General features: G+C 37.7%; 1 protein-coding gene across 2 annotated transcripts; it reads left to right on the forward strand.

The window, feature by feature from the left end:
* Positions 1-2,618: 2,618 nt before the first annotated feature.
* Positions 2,619-19,478, forward strand: bcl2l13 (BCL2 like 13). Of its 2 annotated transcripts, none has more exons than XM_077248877.1 (7): positions 2,619-2,706; positions 3,439-3,621; positions 8,009-8,110; positions 8,205-8,361; positions 8,667-8,739; positions 8,866-8,994; positions 18,304-19,478. In XM_077248877.1, exons 2-7 carry the CDS (start codon positions 3,498-3,500, stop codon positions 19,171-19,173), a joined length of 1,455 nt encoding a protein of 484 aa, XP_077104992.1. In that variant the 5' UTR covers positions 2,619-2,706; positions 3,439-3,497; the 3' UTR covers positions 19,174-19,478. The 2 variants fall into 2 exon arrangements, with proteins under 2 accessions (XP_077104992.1, XP_077104993.1); XM_077248878.1 differs by having other exon boundaries at positions 2,673-2,751; positions 18,304-19,315.
* The last annotated feature ends 1,318 nt before the right edge of the window (positions 19,479-20,796 follow it).

Consider the following 20,796-nt stretch of genomic DNA (forward strand, 5'->3'; position numbering starts at 1 on the left):
TAAATAGATGGTGCCTTAATAGTGTCTTAAAAAGCCTTAAATAGATGGTCTCCCCCTAACCTGAAAGCAATAACATAAAACGCATTTTATAAAAATAAAACTCTTTGTAAGTTGTCTTTTTGCACATATTTATGCTTTATTCTCAAACTTTATAACTATATTGAATCAGTTGATTGAAACCTCAAAGAATGTTAATGAATTATGTTTCTGTACATAATTGTGTGTATAATTTCCTAAAAGAGCATTCAAATATATAATCATCACATTTTATATTGTTGCACTTAAAAGGGAATTTGATTATGTAGTATATGTGCATATACAGGTGCTGTTCATATAATTAGAATATCATCAAAAAGTTGACTTATTTCAAGAATTCAACTTAACAGGTGAAACTAATATATTATATAGACTCATTACATGCAAAGTGAGATATTTCAAGACTTTATTTGTTATAATTTTGATGATTATGGCTTACAGCTTATGAAACCCACAAAATCAAAATCCCAGAAAATTAGAATATTACATGAAATCACACAGTAATTACACAGGAATACCATGGTCATTGAACCAGGTTTTGGTTCTTTTGGCAGTGTGGGCAGGTGCAAATCCTGCTCAACACCTGTCAAGTTGAATTCTTGAAATGAATCAACTTTTTCATGATATTCTAATTATATGAACAGCACCTGTATGAAATGTTTGAAAAAATAACTTTTAAAGGTATGCTTTACAATATTGCGTTGCATTTTCTCACCTGGGCTTGGCTTGCTTGCTTGTTTTTTTAATAACAAATGTTGTTTTTTGGCAAATGGTTGTTTAATGGCCCTTTCACACCAAAAGTGAAATGAATAAGCCTCAGGCTGAAGGAAATGCATATCCACGCCTGTACAGTAGAGGGCGCCGCTCAAACAAACCTTCCAGCAGACCAATAGAACCCAGGAGAAGAATGTTCAACACTCTTCAGCAGAAAAACAAAAACAACAACAACACCACACACACACACACACACACACACACACACACACACACACACACACACACACACACACCCCTTTGTTTTTGTGATTTGTGAGGACATTCCATAGGCGTAATGGTTTTTATACTGGACAAACTGTATATTCTATCCCCTTACACTGCCCCTATCCCTAAACCTACCCATCACAGGAGACATTCTGCATTTTTACATTTTTAATAAAACACTGCTTAGTATGTTTTTAAAGCCATTTGAAATATGAGGACTCTGGAAATGTCCTCATAAATCACGTTCAATTTGTAATACCAGTGTAATACCCATGCCCATTTGTGTCCTCACAAATCAAAAAAACAAACACACACACACACACACACACACACACACACACACACACACACACACACACACACACACACACACACACACACACACACACACACACACACACACACACAAATGTGTTGTTTGAAGTAATTTTTGCTTTATGGTATTTTTGAATTGGATAATCGAAGGTCAACAGCAAAGACATTGGTTAATAAAGTCTGATTAAATGCATAAAGTATATATGTGTAATTTAACATATTTAAATATTGCAGGTAGCCGTAATATTCTTAGTTGAGTTTGCATTTCACAGTTTTTATGCATTTTGAGAAATACTGAGTCTGTTTTTGTGCAAATGAGATAAGTAAATGTATACCCACATTTATTCTAGAACTATAATAATAATATTTTTTGTTGTAAATGTAAAAATAATGCTTTGCTTTACTAGTTACTTGAAAAAAGTAATCTGATTACATAACTCAGATTACTTGTAATGCGTTACCCCAACATTGCATATATATATTTACCCAATATATGGTAACAGTTTTAAAGAAAATGTTATGTTCTATTCTGATTGGTATGGAATGCTCTGTATTTGTATTTGTGACCTTGATGATACATTTTATGGCGATACATTTTCAAGGATGTGAAAGTTTTTCACTTTACTTTGGATAAAAAAAAGAAATACATGTGCAGGCCTTTAGAGGGCAGCAAAAGCAAACGCAATCAAAGGCCATGCAAACACCTGACTTGTTGGATTGCATTATGGTTGCATCTGGGGGTCATCATTGTGGTTGCATAAAAACTGACTTTTTATGATTTTACACAGACAATGCAACTGCAATTCAATATTGGTACTTTATGGTAGATAAATATGATAAACAAAACAATTTAACAACATTCATCATGTTTATGAAACAGCACTGATTACAATAAAACTCATATTGTGTATGTTGACGTTGTCATAGGCAAAACACAGCTACAGTTACTGATTGGATTGGAAACTGATATTTTATTGGAAATTATGAATTTGAGATGTTAGCAATTTAATCAATATCATACGTTCCCATGTGAGTTGATGAATCATTCGTTCGTGAATCGAGCAAAACTACTCGCGAATGCAAGATTCGACTCATAAGATTCATTTCTGCGAAATGAAAATGAAAATACGTTTAGCTAAAAATGGAACAGGTGCTGAATAAGAAACAGGTCTATGTTTCCCTCTCTATCCTTGACCTTCTCGTTGGCACGCCGTGCGTCCCGCGTCATAGTAGCAGGAATATAATCAAGGCGGAGCAAAGAGCGTGGCTTCATCGTCTCGCACACGCGCAACATCGAGACCACGCACGCGCATGTCTGAACAGTTAGCTATCACCACAGTCGAAGCAGTTAAATAGTAACAGTGTGAGAAACCGGTAAGTCACCACCTCTGAGTGATCAGAATTATCACTGGCGCAGAGGTACGACATATTCAAGCTAAGTCGCAGCATGTTCACATTAAACGGATAGCATGTTATGTTATGAGGTTATGTTTAAACTTTAGCTGCTAGCCAAAACTCTGGCATGCGAGTAGGTGTGGCGTGCACTAGAGGTTCAGTGGGTGTCCACTTGCGTTACATTGTACAAGATGTTGTAATAAATCTGGTGGACTTCTTTAGCGCAAACATATTACTCATTCTCGGGACATTTGCTAGCAAAAATGTACATTGCAGTATTATAACAACTGTTCAGCTTCGAAGTGGTCTGTGAGAAACTTTATCAACTTTGGATTTGTGTGTATTAGTGTTGCATGCATGGCAAGAATTCATTTCATGCAGTCAAGGGTTTGTGAAATCGTACGTTAGTTACACCAGTATTTCTGTTCCAGACTGGCAGCTCCCACAATATTCTGTTTAGTTGTCATTAATTAGTCCACCACTAAAGTTACATAAAAATTATGTAATTGCTTATGTTGAACAATGACCACCTCAGTCACTTTCAATGTATAGATATAAATGTCATTCTGTTGAGGTCATAATAACATAGTTTATTTTCACATACTTTTTCTTTGTGTAGGCTAACGGATGCCAGAAATAAAGACAATCCCAAATTGTACTCTCTCTTATAAATGCATTATAAGGTGTTTTTTTTCCTTCTTTTTTTTCTAGGACTTTTGAAAACTGTCATTTGGTCGTGCATGTCACTGAGAGCTTGACGTGTCTCTTAAATGGCTGCCTCTGGCTCCTCCACCACTGTGCCTGAAGGATTTCTCTATGAGACCAAGTATGTCATTCTTAGCTACCTCAGCCTGCTCCCACCACCAAGATCAAGAACCTCAGAGACAGCGGAGGGTAAGAGATCACATTCACAAATTATTATGTACAAATAGCCTGCCTGCCAAGAATCGTAAGGAGATTAATTTCGTCTAAAAACAATGACACAACTTTCAGTTGACATTTAATTTTTGACATTTATTCATTTAGCTGACGCTTTTATCCAAAGCGACTTACAATTGCTATATTTCAGAGGTCGCACGCCTCTGGAGACACTAGGGCTTAAGTGTCTTGCTCAGAGACACATTGGTGTCTCACAGTGGATTCGAACCGGGGTCTCTCACACCAAAGGCATGTGTCTTATCCACTGCGCCATCACCACCCCCCCGAGTTGTCCGCTTGTGTCCGTAATCCAAGATAACGGGAAGCATATATTGTAGTGAATGCATAGTCAGACAAGAAATCACATTTTCTGTGTATACATGGAGAAAAGTCATTTGGTTTATGCAATACAAATTCCTATAGAAATATGGGACTGATGCAAAATGTTAAGTAACCATAGGAAAGATAGATCATTTGCCAACAATGGTCTCTACGATCAACTTAGGCTTACAATGCTTTTGGGAAACGCAGCCCAGGCCGAAGCCTAGTCCCGGACTAAAATCATGTTTGAGCGGTTTCAACTGAAAGCAACTTGTACTGACATCTCTTAAAATACGTCAGTGTCATTGTTTTGTCTTCAGATGCACACCAGATATGTTTTTTTTTCGAAGGCACATTTAATAGCTACTTAAATGTCCTAATTGAACTAAGGCTTAATTCTGGCTTAATCTAAGCCTTGTCTGTGAAACCGGGCCATAGACTCTTTTATTAAGACGCACAAGATCACATATATCACGTACATGCCACAGGGAACAGATGCTGCCTTCACATCGTTGTCCGAAATTTCCTACTCCCCTATTCTAAAGTTGTAATTGAGTTTGTTGCGTTCAACTGCCTTCAAGAAAATAGAAGTCATGGTGGATACAAGGATCACTTCTTGGGGAAGTCTTACTAAAGCTGCAGTCCGCAGTTTTTCTTCTTTGTCACCATCTCTGTTCGAAATGTGCAATTGCAGTTATTCGTGGAATTATCAACTTTACGTGGGTTGTACCTCGGCACGGCACACCGCGGATAAATCCAATGTTTTGAGGAGAATGTGCGGCTGTCAGTCGCCGCGCCGTTGTGGATACTGTCATTCGGAATCACAGATTCTACTTTATGAAGTATGACCAACATAAGAATTTTCACCGGAAAATGTCATCTGAACAACAAGTATCCACTTTGCATTGAATTGCATTGCACAAAAAAGCATTGCAGTAAATCGCTTTGATTAAATCTGATCGGTTATCATATCACGTCAAACCTTGAGAATTATACTTTGTTCTCAAATTGTTAATATTAACAACATCAGCATTGCGTGACTACATTTAATGCCCTTCCGATATATCCTTGTTTTCGCATGGGCCCGGTTGCATTCTCTTATTTTTCTGTAGCCACTCCGAAGTCCGAACAAAGCCTTTTGCATTTTATAACGGCTGAATCTCCAGTTGTCACTGGTGATTGTCGTTTGAATCTTTCTGGATCCGCCATCAAATTAATAAGTTTAATTATATCAAGTGCTGTGAGAAAAGGCTATAAATCTCCACCTCCGACATCCTCACACGCAATATAGCCTACTAGCCGAGACACCTTCTTTATGTGTACAGATGTGACGTAATGATGCAAAGACATGCTTGAATTTCCCGTGGAAATCCACCAGTACCACTGGAATTAAAAACATTATTATAAGCTTACCGTTTTGAATCGAGCTAAGGCAAGCAGATAGTTTAGAACACTGGCTGGTTATGTACTTGCTCAAATTTATTTTGGATAATTTTTAACCCAAAATAAATTACGGAATGTAGCTTTAAAGCTAAAATGTATTGATTATATTTAGTCAATATCCAATGGAATTTGAATAAAGTGCCATTCAACCATATATACCTTCCCTATTGCATACATTAATTGAGCCATCTAGATACTATAATTTCGGTTTAAAGTACACAAAATATGCATCAAATGGTTATTTTGTATATGGAAATATACATGACATTAATAGCAAGAGAAAGCAGTATAGATGTGGGAAATAATGAATTAAACTTTACAGTCTTTAAATGTTTTTTATAAATTTTTCAGAAACTTTGGCATCAAAAAACGCAAATAGGTTTTCCAGTCATAATTGCTGCTGGAGAGGTTGTTCGTGTCCAATTTCTGACTAGGAAATTTGTATTTATGATAGTGTCCAAAATGTCACTTTTTCAGTTAAATAAGTATCATCCAGGTTCTTGAAGTCCACTTATTGTTGGAATTTTACGTTTGAGCAAACTACTCATCATTTATGCACTATTTTGTAGTATAAGAAATTGGGATGCACCTTAGAACTTCCAAAAGGTCTTTATGCAGTTGAGTTTTCCCTCTACAGGCTGAAACGACCTGCCCTAGGACTGTTCGTGCTACCCATAGAGCTGCTTTGCTAAAGATCCTGGTTTCGAATTCTGCCATTACAGTTTCAGTCGCTAGTTGGGTTTGTCCACAGTTACTGAGGTCACATTCCTCTTCCAGGAATCTCCATTTTGCCCTTGAACATGGGCTGTAACTCAAAGTGCTGTATACAGAGTGCTGTAACTAGTGTAATTTGATTGAAAAATGCCTCCAGGTATTGCAAGTAATGCATTAACAAATCCTTCAGAGTGCATGTGTTGTCTATACTTCTTATGTGGCAGTCCTTATATGGTTGGCAAATTTGGTCCCACTGGTATTGTTTAGTCTTTTGATGTCGTTTGGCCAATTGTAGCTTTAAGCGGTCCCTGGAATTTTGCTTAGAATCATTATAGGACTGCTTCTCGTGAATATTGACTTCTTGTAGCATACGTCCTTTTATTTAGTACTTGTGGACTTCAAAAGGAGATGCAAAGCGCACATACAGTATGTCATTGACAGTTAATCTGGTTGACACAGAGGATGGTTTGGGCTTAAGCTGCCTTTTGGAGATTTTGGAGCCTTGGGCACATCAGCGGTTCAATAAGGAATGTCCTGCTCTGGTTTTCAATCAGTCAGCTTTGAAAGTAGCTTCTGATCCCTCTTTCCAATTGACCTGCTCTGCACTCTGACAGACTGTCATGTGCGATCAGCGTTGGCTTGTTCACATGCCACTGGTTCAGAGTGAAGCGCAGCCCTCTCAAATCTGACTAAAGATCTGCCCAGCCTGGGAAAAATCAATGTGAGCTCCCATCAACTGTTGCAGTGTTGTTTAAGGCTTTATTTTCCACTTCACAGTCTTTATACACACTTTCTTGCTCTCTCTCTATGTCTATCTGACTGTTTCTTTCTGCCTCTTTCTCTTTTTGTAGTCAGTCACTGGTGTTTTTTGGTTGAGGCAGCTGAATGTTGAATCTACTGGTCCCTGTAAGCCTGGGCTGTAGAAAACACTAAATAATTCACCAGTGTGTGAATGAACAACCACACAACACTTTATGGCTGCGTAGAAAAGCCAGTTGTATTACAGAATAATTTTTAATACATTATTGAAATATAGGAAAATGTAAAAGTAATGAGAATCAATGTTGATAACACTGGGAATTCATTTAAAAGGAACTTAAACTAAAATGCCAGGATACGAGAATTTGATAGGGAAATTATCATAAAAACAGGCTGTTTACATATATCATTTGGAGCACATCATATGCTGAACATACTGGACATTACATTATAAATTCTGAGTGCAGTAGTATATCAAAAGCTTTCTTAGTTCTGTTCTTTCTGTCTGTTAGATATGAGATGCTATGGATGCTAATATTAAATGTTAAATTCACTATGTTTTGCAAAAGTCGATATGATCTCCACTGATAAAAAGCACAGCTTTTAGATAACTTGTTTACAAGTTATGTTAGTATTTGAAGAAAAGGACTGCAAGATCTGTGTTATAGTCCAGTATTTTTGGCTCAGTTTTACCGTTATTTTCTTTCCACTTCACCTTTTTTAGCTTCATCAGTCATGCAGAAAATGACTTGCCGAAATATTTGAATACCTGTTTCCAGGCTTGTTTTATGCGTGTTTGTCAAGATTAAAATATACAAGATTACTTTCAAAAATGAAGTACCTAATATTAGCAAGATATTTAAATAACTGATTAAAATTGAATATTTCCTAAATATGTCAGCAAACACCACAATTAAAAAAGTAATAATTTAAATCAATAAAATAAAATTAAATGGGGGAAAAAAACTCATAACTTTGGCCTCACATGACCAGGTAAATGATTATATCCAAATAAGATAAGAGAACTAATAATTATAACAATTATATATTGGAATAGTCTGCACTTTGAATTTTGGGGGGAAATCTTGTTTTGTAATAAATAAACGTGTGTTATGATTCTGTGCAGGAGAGAGCCATTCTACACAGGAAGTGCAAAGAGAGCGGAATAGCAGCCTGAAGAAACAGATTGAGAATGAAATAAAGCAGCTGGAAGAGGAAATTGCGGCCTGTAAGATGTTTTTTGTTATAACTGTAATTTCATGATAAAATAAATCTGAAATCTGGATCATGGTTTAAAGTCATCCGCCTCTTTTTCTGCTCAGCTTTTTCCAGGACTGGCTTTGATCAGCACACATCCCCTGTGTTCAGTCCAGCCAATCCAGAGAGCTCCATAGAGGACAGTCTGGCAGTGCTGGGGGACCACATCTCCCGGGACCTGGACATACACCTGTCCTCCGCCACTCAAACACTTCTGCGCAGGTCCTTTTAAAGGTCCAGGGAGAATTCCTGGACAATTTTAGTAGTTGGTAAAAAGCTCTTGCAACTGAAACGTTCTTGGCAGAGGTCTATGTCAGAAAAATGTATTGTGTAAACAGCCTCCACACACTCTTATAATAAGTTGGCTTGTAAGGGGAGTTTAAATGACTATACTTAACATTTGACTTAAATATTGACTGAAAGCTTTCAACATATATTATCTTGATGTTTTTCGAAACAACTAGCAAATCAAATAAATGCAGAGAAATGTTCTGAACGGTGATTAAATGAATGTGTCTCTTGTGTAGGGATTTGAGCTTTGAGTACTTCAGAGCAGCGGTGGAGGAGGTGTCCTCTCACGCTCAAGGAGGATGGAGCAAGGTCTTTTAAAACACTCACCACATAGGTGCACACAAGCGCCCTCAAGGCCATTGGGCTGTTATCACTGATGTGTGGAATGTCTCTGTCTTTCATTTTCTCATTCTGTTATTGTGTCTCTCTGTTTAGGTGTTGGTACCCTTAGTATTGTTACAGAACCTGCAGACCGAGGGGCAGCCGCTGGTTACTCTGCTACATTATGGTTTGCGTTATCTTGAGGAATCACAAGCAGACTTCATCATTATGCAGGGAGGATGGGTGAGTGACTTACATTTAATCGGTAATCTACTGTCTAGTTTGATCTAGATCATTTAAACAGTTGATTCTTTACCATAGCAAAAGTTTATTTTCATCAGTAATGCCAGGCCTGTTGCGATTATTACTAGAGCCCGACCGATTTATCGGCCGATATGAGCCTGTCGCAGATATATTGGTATTGGCGTATATGACGCAGATATGATTATTTATTTATTTATTTATTTATTTTTACAGAACATATAACGCGAATAAAATGCTTGTAAATTTTGTAACTACGTAGTTTGTCCTGCAGAGCACGCTCCAATGTTTGCTAATGCAAACCCATGTCAGACACGATGTAAGATGTGCACACATTAGCTTCCACTCCAATGACAAGGTATGAAACATGGCTAGCTAGCTGATGTAGCAAACGAGTATGATAAGCTCGTTGTGATAGTGGACGGGGACATTGTTTATTTACTTTATAGCATTGCGTCTCACCAGGTGACAACGTAGCATTAAATCACCATTCAACAGACTCATGCCACCACCGCACTGGTACTAGTAAGCAACTTACCGTTAAGACCGCTTGTCTGCTGCTGCCTGATCAAGACACCGGACACGAGCAGCGCGATGCGACAAAAGACAGTTGAACCCATTATAATCAGAGATGTGGTCTAACTGGATGTGATGACAGTAAACTGATACCTTGTTCTGCTTTGTTATGGGCTCTATTTCGCGTCTAGGGTAAACGGCTGTTGCGACGCGAGCAACATCGCCCGCGTCCATAGACACAGTGTTGAAGCTCATTCTGCCTATAATGCTACGTTACAACATCAAGCAATATTCCAATAATTTATATAATTCTAACACTTTATATGGGGCCATTTTGCATAAAGAGTAGCCTAGTTTCACGTTTAGTACATTTTGCTGACTACTTTTTTAAAATAGTATAAAAGTTCTTTACATATGTAATTAAACAGGTTTTCAGTATGGTATTATTACTTTTACTTAAAAATATCTCAGTTCTTCCTCCACTGGTTGAGAGTAGTAGCCTGGCTCTGCCCTCCTACGTAGTTCCGCTCAATTTTCATTTTCCTTCAGTACTAGGTCTGGGATTGTGCTGTAGTCTTTGGTTTTCTTCGATCAATTTTTTACCGGGCCAATCAGCGAACAGAGGGAGTGGCTGAGAACGATGACGTTGATGTTGTGTGTTATTTTGAGTTGTAGTTCAGTAATGGCAGCGGAGAAAGATGCGAGCGAAGCCATTTGGTCCGTTGTGGCAACACTGCCGAATATCAAGAAGTTAAAGCCGGAGCAAGAACCTCCCTACGGGGTTCGGGAAAATTTTGATTTTCTAGCTCGCTCCGTTAGTGGTGAATGAGTTGGCTAAGTCGAACGCTAGGCATACGTCATGACCAAACGTTAGCGATTGGTTATGGCAGGTCCAGAGTGACTCTGGGCAGATCCAATAGTTTTAGACTTCAATAGAGTACCCGCCTACGAGGAAGTTAACGCTTGTCAATGGAGCGGTGCCAGACTCTATGTACAAATGAAATGAAATGTAAGAGAGTCTGGTGGGACCAGGCTAAGAGGAATTAAGACTAATAATAGAAGATAATAAGTTTTTGCCAGTGACACTTTTGATATATTTATTGATACAAGTTATTTTTTTATATAACGTGACTAAATTAAAACACAAAGTGATTAGTGAAGATTATGTAACAGTATTTATAATATAATATAGAGTAAAACATGCAATGCAAACTAGTTTGATTACAGCTCAAATGTATTATTTTATCATTCACCCTGCCTCCTTTACATATCTTTGTCACACAAGTGTTTGATCACCACATTTGAGTGATCATTGCAAAACATATATATATAAATATTAATTCTGTTTATGTATACTGTATTCTATATACAGTACCTGTTAAAAGTTTGTACACACGAATGGGAAAATGTGTCCAAACTTTTGACTGGTACTGTACTATAATATACACATAAATAATATCGGCCGATATATCAATATCGGGCTTTTTTACTCCCTTATATCGGTATCAGCATCGGCCCCCAAAAATCCATATCGGTCGGGCTCTAATTATTGCTGAATATTTGATAATATTGAGATAACTGCGATCATAGTGCCATTTAAATTCCAAATACATACTATAATCCATGAAAAAGAATTAAGCAATTGTCAAAAAAAATGATATGCACATTTTCATGCCTCTCTTTCTGGTGCAGTAGTGTGATGTTCTCCAAATAAACTCGGGAAAAAAAACTAAAATTCTGCGTGCTGCACAATGACAAATGAAGATCTCTGCAACTAGTTGGCAACCTACAAAATGTTTGATAGTCTAACTGGGTGTACCTTAAAGCAGTGGTTCTCAACCTTTTGACTAAATGCCCCCCATTGTCCAACACAAATCTGGAGGTAAAATAATTCCTCTAGTATTTCTGATATAAATATGACAGTTGTTTGTTTTTAATCTTCTTTTTTTATATATAAACAGAAACTGGGAAACACAAAAGGGAAAATTAAATAATAATTTTGTAATTTAGCATTTAATTAATTCGATTATTTTAATATTTAAAATAAATAATGGTACCATTAATAGTTATTAAAATTAATTTAAAATGTTAAGTCATCCTGCAGCCCCACTAGAAGTTTTCTGAGGCCTCTTAGTGAGTTCCGGCTTGAGGAATTCTCGGCCCCTAAAATCTGTACCCGAGCAGACGATACATTTTTTCCCTGAACCCGACTGGACCACAATGTAAAAAGCAGCAATATCTGCACAGCCTGTGGTGAGCGGGGACTTTTTCAACCGGGCATGACAGACCAAAATCAAAGTTTTGGACAAGAACCTGGTTGGGTCGGACCTTGGTTTTTGTTTTTTAGATTCAAGACTACCTTTGAAGACCTCTAGTTCCGGCCCCTGGGCTGAGAACCACTGTCTGTTAGAGGTTAAGGTCAGTTTCCAAAGGCAGAATGGGTTTCTTCACAGAACTGTAATGGTGTTTTTCAAGACTTCGGTCAGGAGAGGGAGCCAGAGCCGTGCATTTTTTCTTTTTTTTACATATTACCCCCTTCAGCTGCTGGTGGATAATGCTAGTCTAATGCTAGCTATTGTGTGTTGACTGAGCAAAATTAGTATTTTCCTCAAAGTATGCAGAACCCTTTGGATACAAAGGGCTTGGTGTTGGTTAAATGTGTTATGCTGCTGTGTGATGAGCAAGATGACTTTATTTAGTGGTTCTTCTACACTTTCACCTTTATGGACAGTGTGATTAAGAGCATATTTGTTTAAGGCACAGTTCTTCACTACTTCATATATAAGGCCATAATAAAGAATTTCTCTTTAACTTAATGTTTTGCATAATTTGCACACTCATTCCCATTCAGCTTATCAAAATCTATGTAATTTGTTAGTTCAAACTGAAGATTGTTCATTTCTGAAGGCTATCTTTCCCTCATGCAAATGTTTTATGAGAACACCTCTGTTAGATGATGTTGTAAAGGAGTATGAAGGTCTTGTTTATGACATTCTATTTGGGTCACATTATATCTCATAGGAGGGCTGTCCTTATGAAAGACGCAGTTGATGTGTTCTGTGTGTGAGCTGAAGAACTCAGTCAGAAGGAATAATTTAATTAGAGCACCGCTGACACTTGCGCAGGGAGGAGGGGAGACCATTGTTTTATACTTCAGCTCGGTACAGGACCACATTCCAGTGATGGAGTGAGAGCTTTGGCATAGATGATACTGAATAAGCATCTGTGAGAGTTTGAATGCAGGAGGGAGGAGTCAGAAAAGTAGGAGGAGAATCCATGTGCAAACAAACCAGACCTCCTCCCCGGCACTGCCAGTCCTATTACTCTGACAGCAACCTTTTATCCTGTGTATACGTTCTCTCCGGCACTCATTCACTTTATTTCCTTCTGGTCACTGCTGGAGTTCTGCGCACTTAGGAGCTGAGCACAGGCAGGTAGGACAGCTGCTTTCTTCTTGAGCTCTGGACCAGATGAGATTATACTTTCATGGTCCATTTACGAAACAATTTTTTGCGATTTAGGTCTTTTTGAACCACCATCTTGCTCTCCATCACTTTGCAAGCACTTTATCTTAGCAAGGACACTCAGGTCTAATTCTGCATTTAGTTCTGTCCATTAAATAGGTCAGTCAGTAAATTTTGAATTTAACATTTAACTTTGTAACTTTGTTTGCTCAATTCTTCTTTTGAATAAATTTGATGAAATTATTTGCACATTTGCAGAAGCACAATAATTAATGTAGTATTACAAAACCACAAAATAGGCCTTAATCGTGACGCACAAGAATACATTTCTGAGTATATTATTTCCTCTTATGTAAATTCTAGCATCGATTCACTATGACAATTCATGTACAAATTCTTTTGATGAATGATTTATTGCAGAAAATTATTTTATGAATGAGATTCAAAGCCAGTGACGTAAATGAGAAAGGATCTTTCTCTGCGTGTGTGTGGTTCAGGTAAACCCTATGTTATGGGGACAAAATGTTCACACAAAGATGGCAGAATCCTAGTCTTTGTGGGGACATTTTTGGTCCTTATGAGGAAAACAGCTTCTAAATCATACTAGGTGATGCTTTTGGAAATGTAAAAATGCAGAACATTTTCTGTGATGGGTAGGGTTAGGGTTACAGGATAGCATATGCAGTTTACAGTATAAAAATCATGTCTATGGAAAGTACCATAAATCATGGATACCCAATGTGTGTGTGTCTGTTCTGCAAAACCTAAGGCAAAGCAGCAAGAAGCCATTTTGAGAACTAAAAGAGTGCATTAGTCAATGACTTGTTCCGTCGAATCATGCCGTCTGATCATAATACACTCTAGGTCAAGGGAAACTGTTCAATACACCCCACCAAAGGAGTAACAGATACCCGATATTGAGTAACCCCAACCCATGAATCCTTTCCTGTCCCTCTGTCTGTAATGTACGCAACACAGAGGTGACCTTCAGTGTGTCTGTCACATTGCCCAGCAAAGATTCTGGAGATGGCATGATGTGATGTAATTTGACTCCAGTTGTGTGGCATAGAAAAACCGCTGCCAGAGCGCCCTGTCCGTATATCAGTAAGTGCTGAGAGCAGAGCTTGATCCACTTCAGGTCGCTTCAACCTGCGCATCGCTCAGTCCGACCTCTTACGTAACTGCATTTTACAGGCGATGTGCTGCTCTCATCACACAAACAGTGGCTATACGCCACCCCCACACGCTCTAGATGAAGAACAGAAATAAATCTGATAAATCCTCATATGAAATCTGCTTGAGCAGGGCTGTCCCAGTTTGACTGCCTCAAAACTATTCCCTGTGCTAGTCGAGATCGTGACCTGTATGCTTGACATACTCTGGGAGAAAAATCTTTCACCTTAGGTACCCAAAGTCAGTTTGGTAACTTTAACAATATGAATAGTTAGGATGTGTTCAGATGTTTTGAGGAGAAATGTAGTCCACTATGGGTGAAGCCTATGAGGAATGTTTCCACAAAAATATTACTCAGCACATCTCGTTTTTAACATCGATAATAATAAGAAATGTTTCTTGAGCAGCAAATCAGCACATTAAAGATGATTTCTGAAGGATCATGTGACACTGAAGACTGGAGTAATGATGCTGAATATTCAGCTTGGCATTGTAGGAATAAATTAAGTTTTTAAATATATTAAAATAGAAATTAGTTGAATTATTATTACAATTTTAAATATTACTGTCGGACTATTCATGATTAAATGCAACCTTGGAGAGCTTAAGAGACTTTTTTCAAAGATTAAAAAATCTTACTGACCACAAACTTTTAAACGGTAGTGTATGTTTAGTAGGCACATTAGTTCTCCTACTTTAGTAGCATTGTAGTACTAAATGGCTAAACACTAGATCGGTTTTATTATCTGCATACCACCCCATTTTCAATATTGCACCCTCAAATTAACGTGAAAGCATTTGAGTTTGGCATGCATGCGTGAGTTTTGTCTTTAGGCGAGGGTGGGTACATGTATCTTGGGTGGTGTTGCATGGGTACCTATGGCTCACCTAAGAGGAAACGCCTTACAACAACATAACTTCATTTTAAGACAGTCTGTGGATAGGACAGCAAGCCTAATCTTGCAGAAAACATCTGTCTTACTCCACCATTTCAAAAAGCTATTGTCAAATCAGACTTTGTGCATATGGTTTTTGTTACATTACATCGAGCAAAAGTAGCAGTAAAGACATATAAATGCTAATTCAAATAAATCAAAGAATCCTGAAAAAATTTAACATGGTTTCTGCAAAAATATTAGGCAGATTACCGGTACCTGTTTTCAACATTGGTAATATAAAATCTTTCTTGTCCATCAAAACAGCATATTAGAATGATTTCTGAAGGATCATGTGACACTGGAGTAATGATGCTGAAAATTCAGCTTAGCCATCACAGGAATAAATTACATTTTAAAATATATAATTTTTTATAATAATACTACTAGCTGTAATACGGCTTTTTGCTGCATTTCTGATCAAATTGATCAGGCCTTGGTGAGCATAAAAGACTTCCAAAAAAATCTCATCAACTTTAAACCTTTTTTCTTTACTGACATATCCTGTTGTTTGTTGTTTACCATGCTGACTATATAACATTTATCACCTGTCTGCATGTATGGTTATTAAGGTACAAAAAGGTCAGCTGGTTTCTTTGGAAACTGACTTAAACCTATGACTGTTTCATTTACAGGGTTGTGGAGACCACCACTTGCACATGAATGGTTATCTTTTAAAAAAATCGTCATAATATATATTGCGCTGTATCATTCCACTGGTTGTGTCCTTATTGTCCTCTCTCTGTTGGCCATCAGATGTTAAGCCAGATGCTGGGATCTAATGTGTTTTTGAAAGCATCTGTGTGAGGCAGGATTACATGTAAAACTAGATACAAGTGCACAGTGGTTGATTACTGAAAAGGCCTAAAAAGGCAAATCAAGTAGAAGAGTTTCCTTTATGATGAATCAAGTGAGGGGCAATATCTCCAGTTTGCTTAATGCAAATGAACAGAAACTTATGTATTTACAGACAATGAGTTCAAATTCAAATTGATTCGTTTTGCATGCTTGACCTAGTTGTGGTAGACACGCAGAAGCCAGCGGCGTATGCAGACAGACACCACAGCCGTTGGGTGATGTCATTGTGTGGATGGCGGAGTAAGATAAAGACATGACTAAATATAAATGAAAACAGGCTGAAAAAGAGGAGAGTGGGTTAACAATACATGTAGAGTTCTTTTCTTATTGTAAATGTGTTTGTTTTTTTAAAGGTGATGGCACTTTCCCCCCCATGTTTTTGACCTGACTTACCATATCTCTAGTTATGTAAAGTCTTTTTAAAGCTGATTTTGTTTATTAAAGCCATGAATGAAGAGTATTTATTAGTATAGATGTAATACTCTCACACTCCACTGGGCGGCCTATGAAATAAACTACATGCTCCATGTCATGGTAAATTCCTAAGTGCTAAAACGTACTGCAATGTATTTTAACAAGCTGGACTACCATTCAAACGTTTATGTGTTTATCTAATTTTTTTTGTCTTTGATAGAGGTCTCTTATGTTCACCAAGTCTGTATTTCTCAAATATACAATATAAATATATTTATTTCTGTGATGGCAAGTTGATTACTCCAGTCTTCAGTGTCACATGATCCTTCAGAAATAATTCCAACATACAGTATTCAGATTTGATTCTTAAGAAAAAAAATCTTATTATTAATGTTGAAAACAGTTGCTGGTTAATATGTTTGTGGAAACCATGATAGATTTTTTTGTTCACGATCCTTTGATGAATAGAAACTTAAAAAGAACAGAATTTATTTGGAATAGAAATCTTTTAAAACATAAATGAATTTGCTGTGACTTTTGATCAATTTAATGCATCCTTGCTGAAAAGGGTATTAGAAATGTATCTTGCTGACCCCAAACATTTTAATTGATTTTTTTTTATTTAAATGAATCATTCATTTATTGTAATGAATATACACAGAGTATATTTTTATCTATGCATTTGGCATACACTTTTATCCAAAGCGACTTTCATTGCATTTGAAGGTAAAGAATGTAAATGCATACATTTCTTGCTTTCCCTGGGAATCGAACCCATGACTTTGGTGTTGCAAACACTAATTTTTCTACTGTTTGAGCTACAGGAAAACTACAGAGTATAATAATAATAATAATAATAATAATAATAATAATAATAAATGTGATTTGATGTTAATTGAATGAGAACGGGTTTCTTTTTTAAATTGATTTTAAGTCATCTGTGTACCTCATTTCTTTGTGAAGTTTATAATTTGTGGATGAGCCACACTAATCTACATGAGAATGGTTTGCAGACATGATCAGGCTTAAGGAAATGCACAGTTAAATGCATTTATGCAGACAAAATGCATTTGTTTTTCAATTTTACTGTGGCTTGGGTAATGACGTCAGGAAATGCGTACATTGCTTTAACCACAGTTTGTTGAAGAGAGTAAAGCATGTATTATGACTCATTGTTTGCTTAGAAGCTTATCTTGATAAGACAGAAAGACACATACACACACACACACACACACACATATATATATATATATATATATATATATATATATATATATTGGCCTCCACTGAGTGCATTCAAATCGTTTAATGCACAGCTAGAGGTGGATTATCCTGCTTATATCATGGTCATTTGCCAACACTGAAAAGTTAAAGATCTTATTTATGTTTGCTATGCAATATTTGACCAGAAGGGTTAAAAGGATGGTTAAATGATTTTCGTCAACTATAGCTTTTTAGATCTAGCATTCTTCCTGCTCTGAAATCATACATGGAGATAAAGTACTGCGGTGAGATTACATTTATTTAACTTAATTATCAATCGAGAGAGAGATAGATGCGTGTGAATTACTTGCGACTGTGCAGTGTTTCTCTACTAATAGTGAAGCTGTGGGTTTCAGAAAATTCAACAACAGCAACATTACCCCTTTGTTGCTGAGAAATGTAATGAAATGTAATGTGTGTGTGTGTGCGCTTCAATAAAAGGAGCTCATTAATATAGAACAGGGATTAAACGGCGACTACCCGTGCATTAAATCGTTTTATTGCACACCTTCCAGCCAATCAGTGTCGAGTATTCAGATAGACCATGGTACTGTACATGTATACAACATTTTCTATAAACACTATTTCAGTAGAGGTTTTCTGTTGTTTTGAATTAAAAAAAAGATTAATGAACCAACTGATTGATATTTCCTCTCTTTACATTAAAGGGCACTGTGTTCAGCCTGGATGAAGCGGAGGATCCGGGTGTGATCATAGCTGAGGACAGTAACGACATTTACATCCTGTCAGGTGAACAGGCCTCGGATCAGCTAAGCCCTCCTGCTTCACTACTGACTCCTGGAGATAGTAGTGGGGCGGCTTCCTGGCAGACAGAGAGTCTTCCTGTGTCTCTGACAGGACACGAGTCTTGGGCGCAGATTGGCATGATGGACCCAGAAGACGTCAAGAGTCTGGACAGCGCAGATGGAGTGGGGTTAGCTGAAGAGCAGAGCGAGAACAATTCCTCAAACTCTGACATTGTCCATGTGGAGCGTGAAGACGCTGAACTGCTTGAAGAAGGTGGGGAGACGGTGGAGGAAGGAGAGCTGCAGAGTAGCGTACTTAGCGTGTTGGGTAGCGAGAGCGAACTCGCCGCTCTCCGAGAAGAAGCATCAAATGCAGAGCCGGCTCCACCCGCACCGGAGCCAATTGTGGAATCGATTGTGGAGATCCCTCCACCTCCAGCCTCAATAGAGCAAGAGCATCAAGCCACCCATGCTGCCTCTACCGCCTCGTTTCCCGTGCCTGAGCCTGAGCTTCAATCTCAGCCTGTTCCAGCTCCTGTGGAGCCACAGTCATCATCCCCACCGGATCTAGAACCAGAAGCAAGCCTGGAGCAAGAGATACTCCCAGAGGTTGAGCTGAAGGCCTCATCCCCGGCTTACGACTTCTCTGTCCCAGACCCTCCCGAGGTGCAGACAAAGACAGAGCCACACCCTGAGTCCCCTGACCTCCCTGTGCTGCTGTACAGCGGTGCTGCCCTGGTGGCCATTGCTGCAGTATTGGCCTTTGGAGCGCTGGCCTACAGGAAGAAGTAGAAAGTCTGTGAATGTCCATGACCTCACTGTATCTCTTGCCCTAATGGAGCCCTGTGGGTCACCGTGCCGCCACAAGCTATACTTTATGGGAAAAGTATGCCTCTGATATGTCATACCATTTTGTTTTCTGTTCTCCTTGCTTTTATTTGTTGGCTTAGTTCTTTAAACCAGCTTTATGACTGGACAGGAACCTGCAGGTGTGAATTCAGGTTTCTTTTGTGCTGTACTCGTGAACATGGGAGTGATCCGTTCACTAGGCTGTGACCTAGGTAATGCCTGGTTCCTTAATATTAACGAAAGAAAAATCAAGGCTTCAGATCCATAGGAAGTTCATTTGTTAATTAAGCATGTTTATTTTTATTTATATATATATATATATATATATATATATATATATATATATATATATATATATATATATATATATATATATATTCTGTGATTTAATGAACTTAAGTTTGATTTTAAAGCACTAGCTTGTGCGAGTGCATGATTATTAAATTACCTTATCAGACATGAAATATTAAAACGGAGAACTTTTTATGGCCCATGCCCTTTAGCTGGATTATGTGATACTCTTATAAAATATATCAATATTTGAACAAGATTACTCACAATAATCAAAAGCAAAGTCTTCACGTATCGTTGATTCCTTTACACATCATTCGGACTTTCATATCAACCATCTTTAGTGTAAAATTAGAAAAAATTGGGCATGATTATGCTTGTATGAATGCTTTTGTTTGAATTCCCCCTTTTAAATCTAAAATTAGAAACCTAGGTCACAGCCTGAAATGGGAAACCCCTTTACTTGTCCATTACATTTTATTTAAGGGATTTTCATCAATAAATGTACAACAATTTGCTATAATGTGAACAATTGTTCCTCAAGGAACGAAAACATATTTGTTTAGGGCTCATGTGAAAATACTATACCAGCACAGTCAATAGTGTCATGGCAACAGGGCACAGTTGACTGAATTGATCTCAGAAACAGGAATCAGAAGATCATGTTTGGAAAGTCATATTTAGTTTTATAATATGATGTTTCCAAGCATGCATTTTGTAATTAAATGTCTCTAATTCTGGGTCAGGAACTATTTCAATAAAATATTTTTGTGAAGTATTGAAATATTATGTATGATGAAACATTAAACAGTTGGTTTAATCTTAAACCAACATGCTCCAGAAACATCCAATTGAATTTTGTAATTCTAGAGTAAAAAGTGATTTGCTGTGTTAGATAATATTAATGGTAGGGTAGGCGATTTCGGAGAGGCTAGCAATAGCGAGCTAGCTTTGAAATCATAAGATCCCACCTTCCCTTCTGTGTCTCCAAAGCCACACATCCTACAAAGCACACGAACACACACGGTTAGAGCAGAGTCTGCAAAGTGTCACGAGAGACGGTATTAAGTTACATAATTTCTCAAAGCACAGCACATTACAATAAGAATGAACGTAAACAACTTGTAGAGCTCTAGTTGTACCACCTGACTGCTGCAGATTAATTTCAGCATTGATACTGTTGCCATAAAAACACATAAATTCATTGAACGTCTCAGAGTAGAACGCAATGGGTTGCCATCTGTTAATTACAGTAGTTATGGGTTGAATGCAGCA

This window comes from Siphateles boraxobius, unplaced genomic scaffold (assembly GCF_051911475.1).
Source record: "Siphateles boraxobius isolate OS27281-9 unplaced genomic scaffold, OSU_SipBor_1 31, whole genome shotgun sequence".
Taxonomy (NCBI): Eukaryota; Metazoa; Chordata; class Actinopteri; order Cypriniformes; family Leuciscidae; genus Siphateles; species Siphateles boraxobius.

Bases quoted from the DNA above. Each gene is read 5' to 3' on its own strand.
- bcl2l13 (XM_077248877.1), top strand. From the start codon at position 3,498: ATGGCTGCCTCTGGCTCCTCCACCACTGTGCCTGAAGGATTTCTCTAT. The intron at 8,111-8,204 runs GTAAGATGTTTT...TTTTCTGCTCAG, and splicing joins GGAAGAGGAAATTGCGGCCT to CTTTTTCCAGGACTGGCTTT. The intron at 8,362-8,666 runs GTCCTTTTAAAG...TCTCTTGTGTAG, and splicing joins ACTCAAACACTTCTGCGCAG to GGATTTGAGCTTTGAGTACT.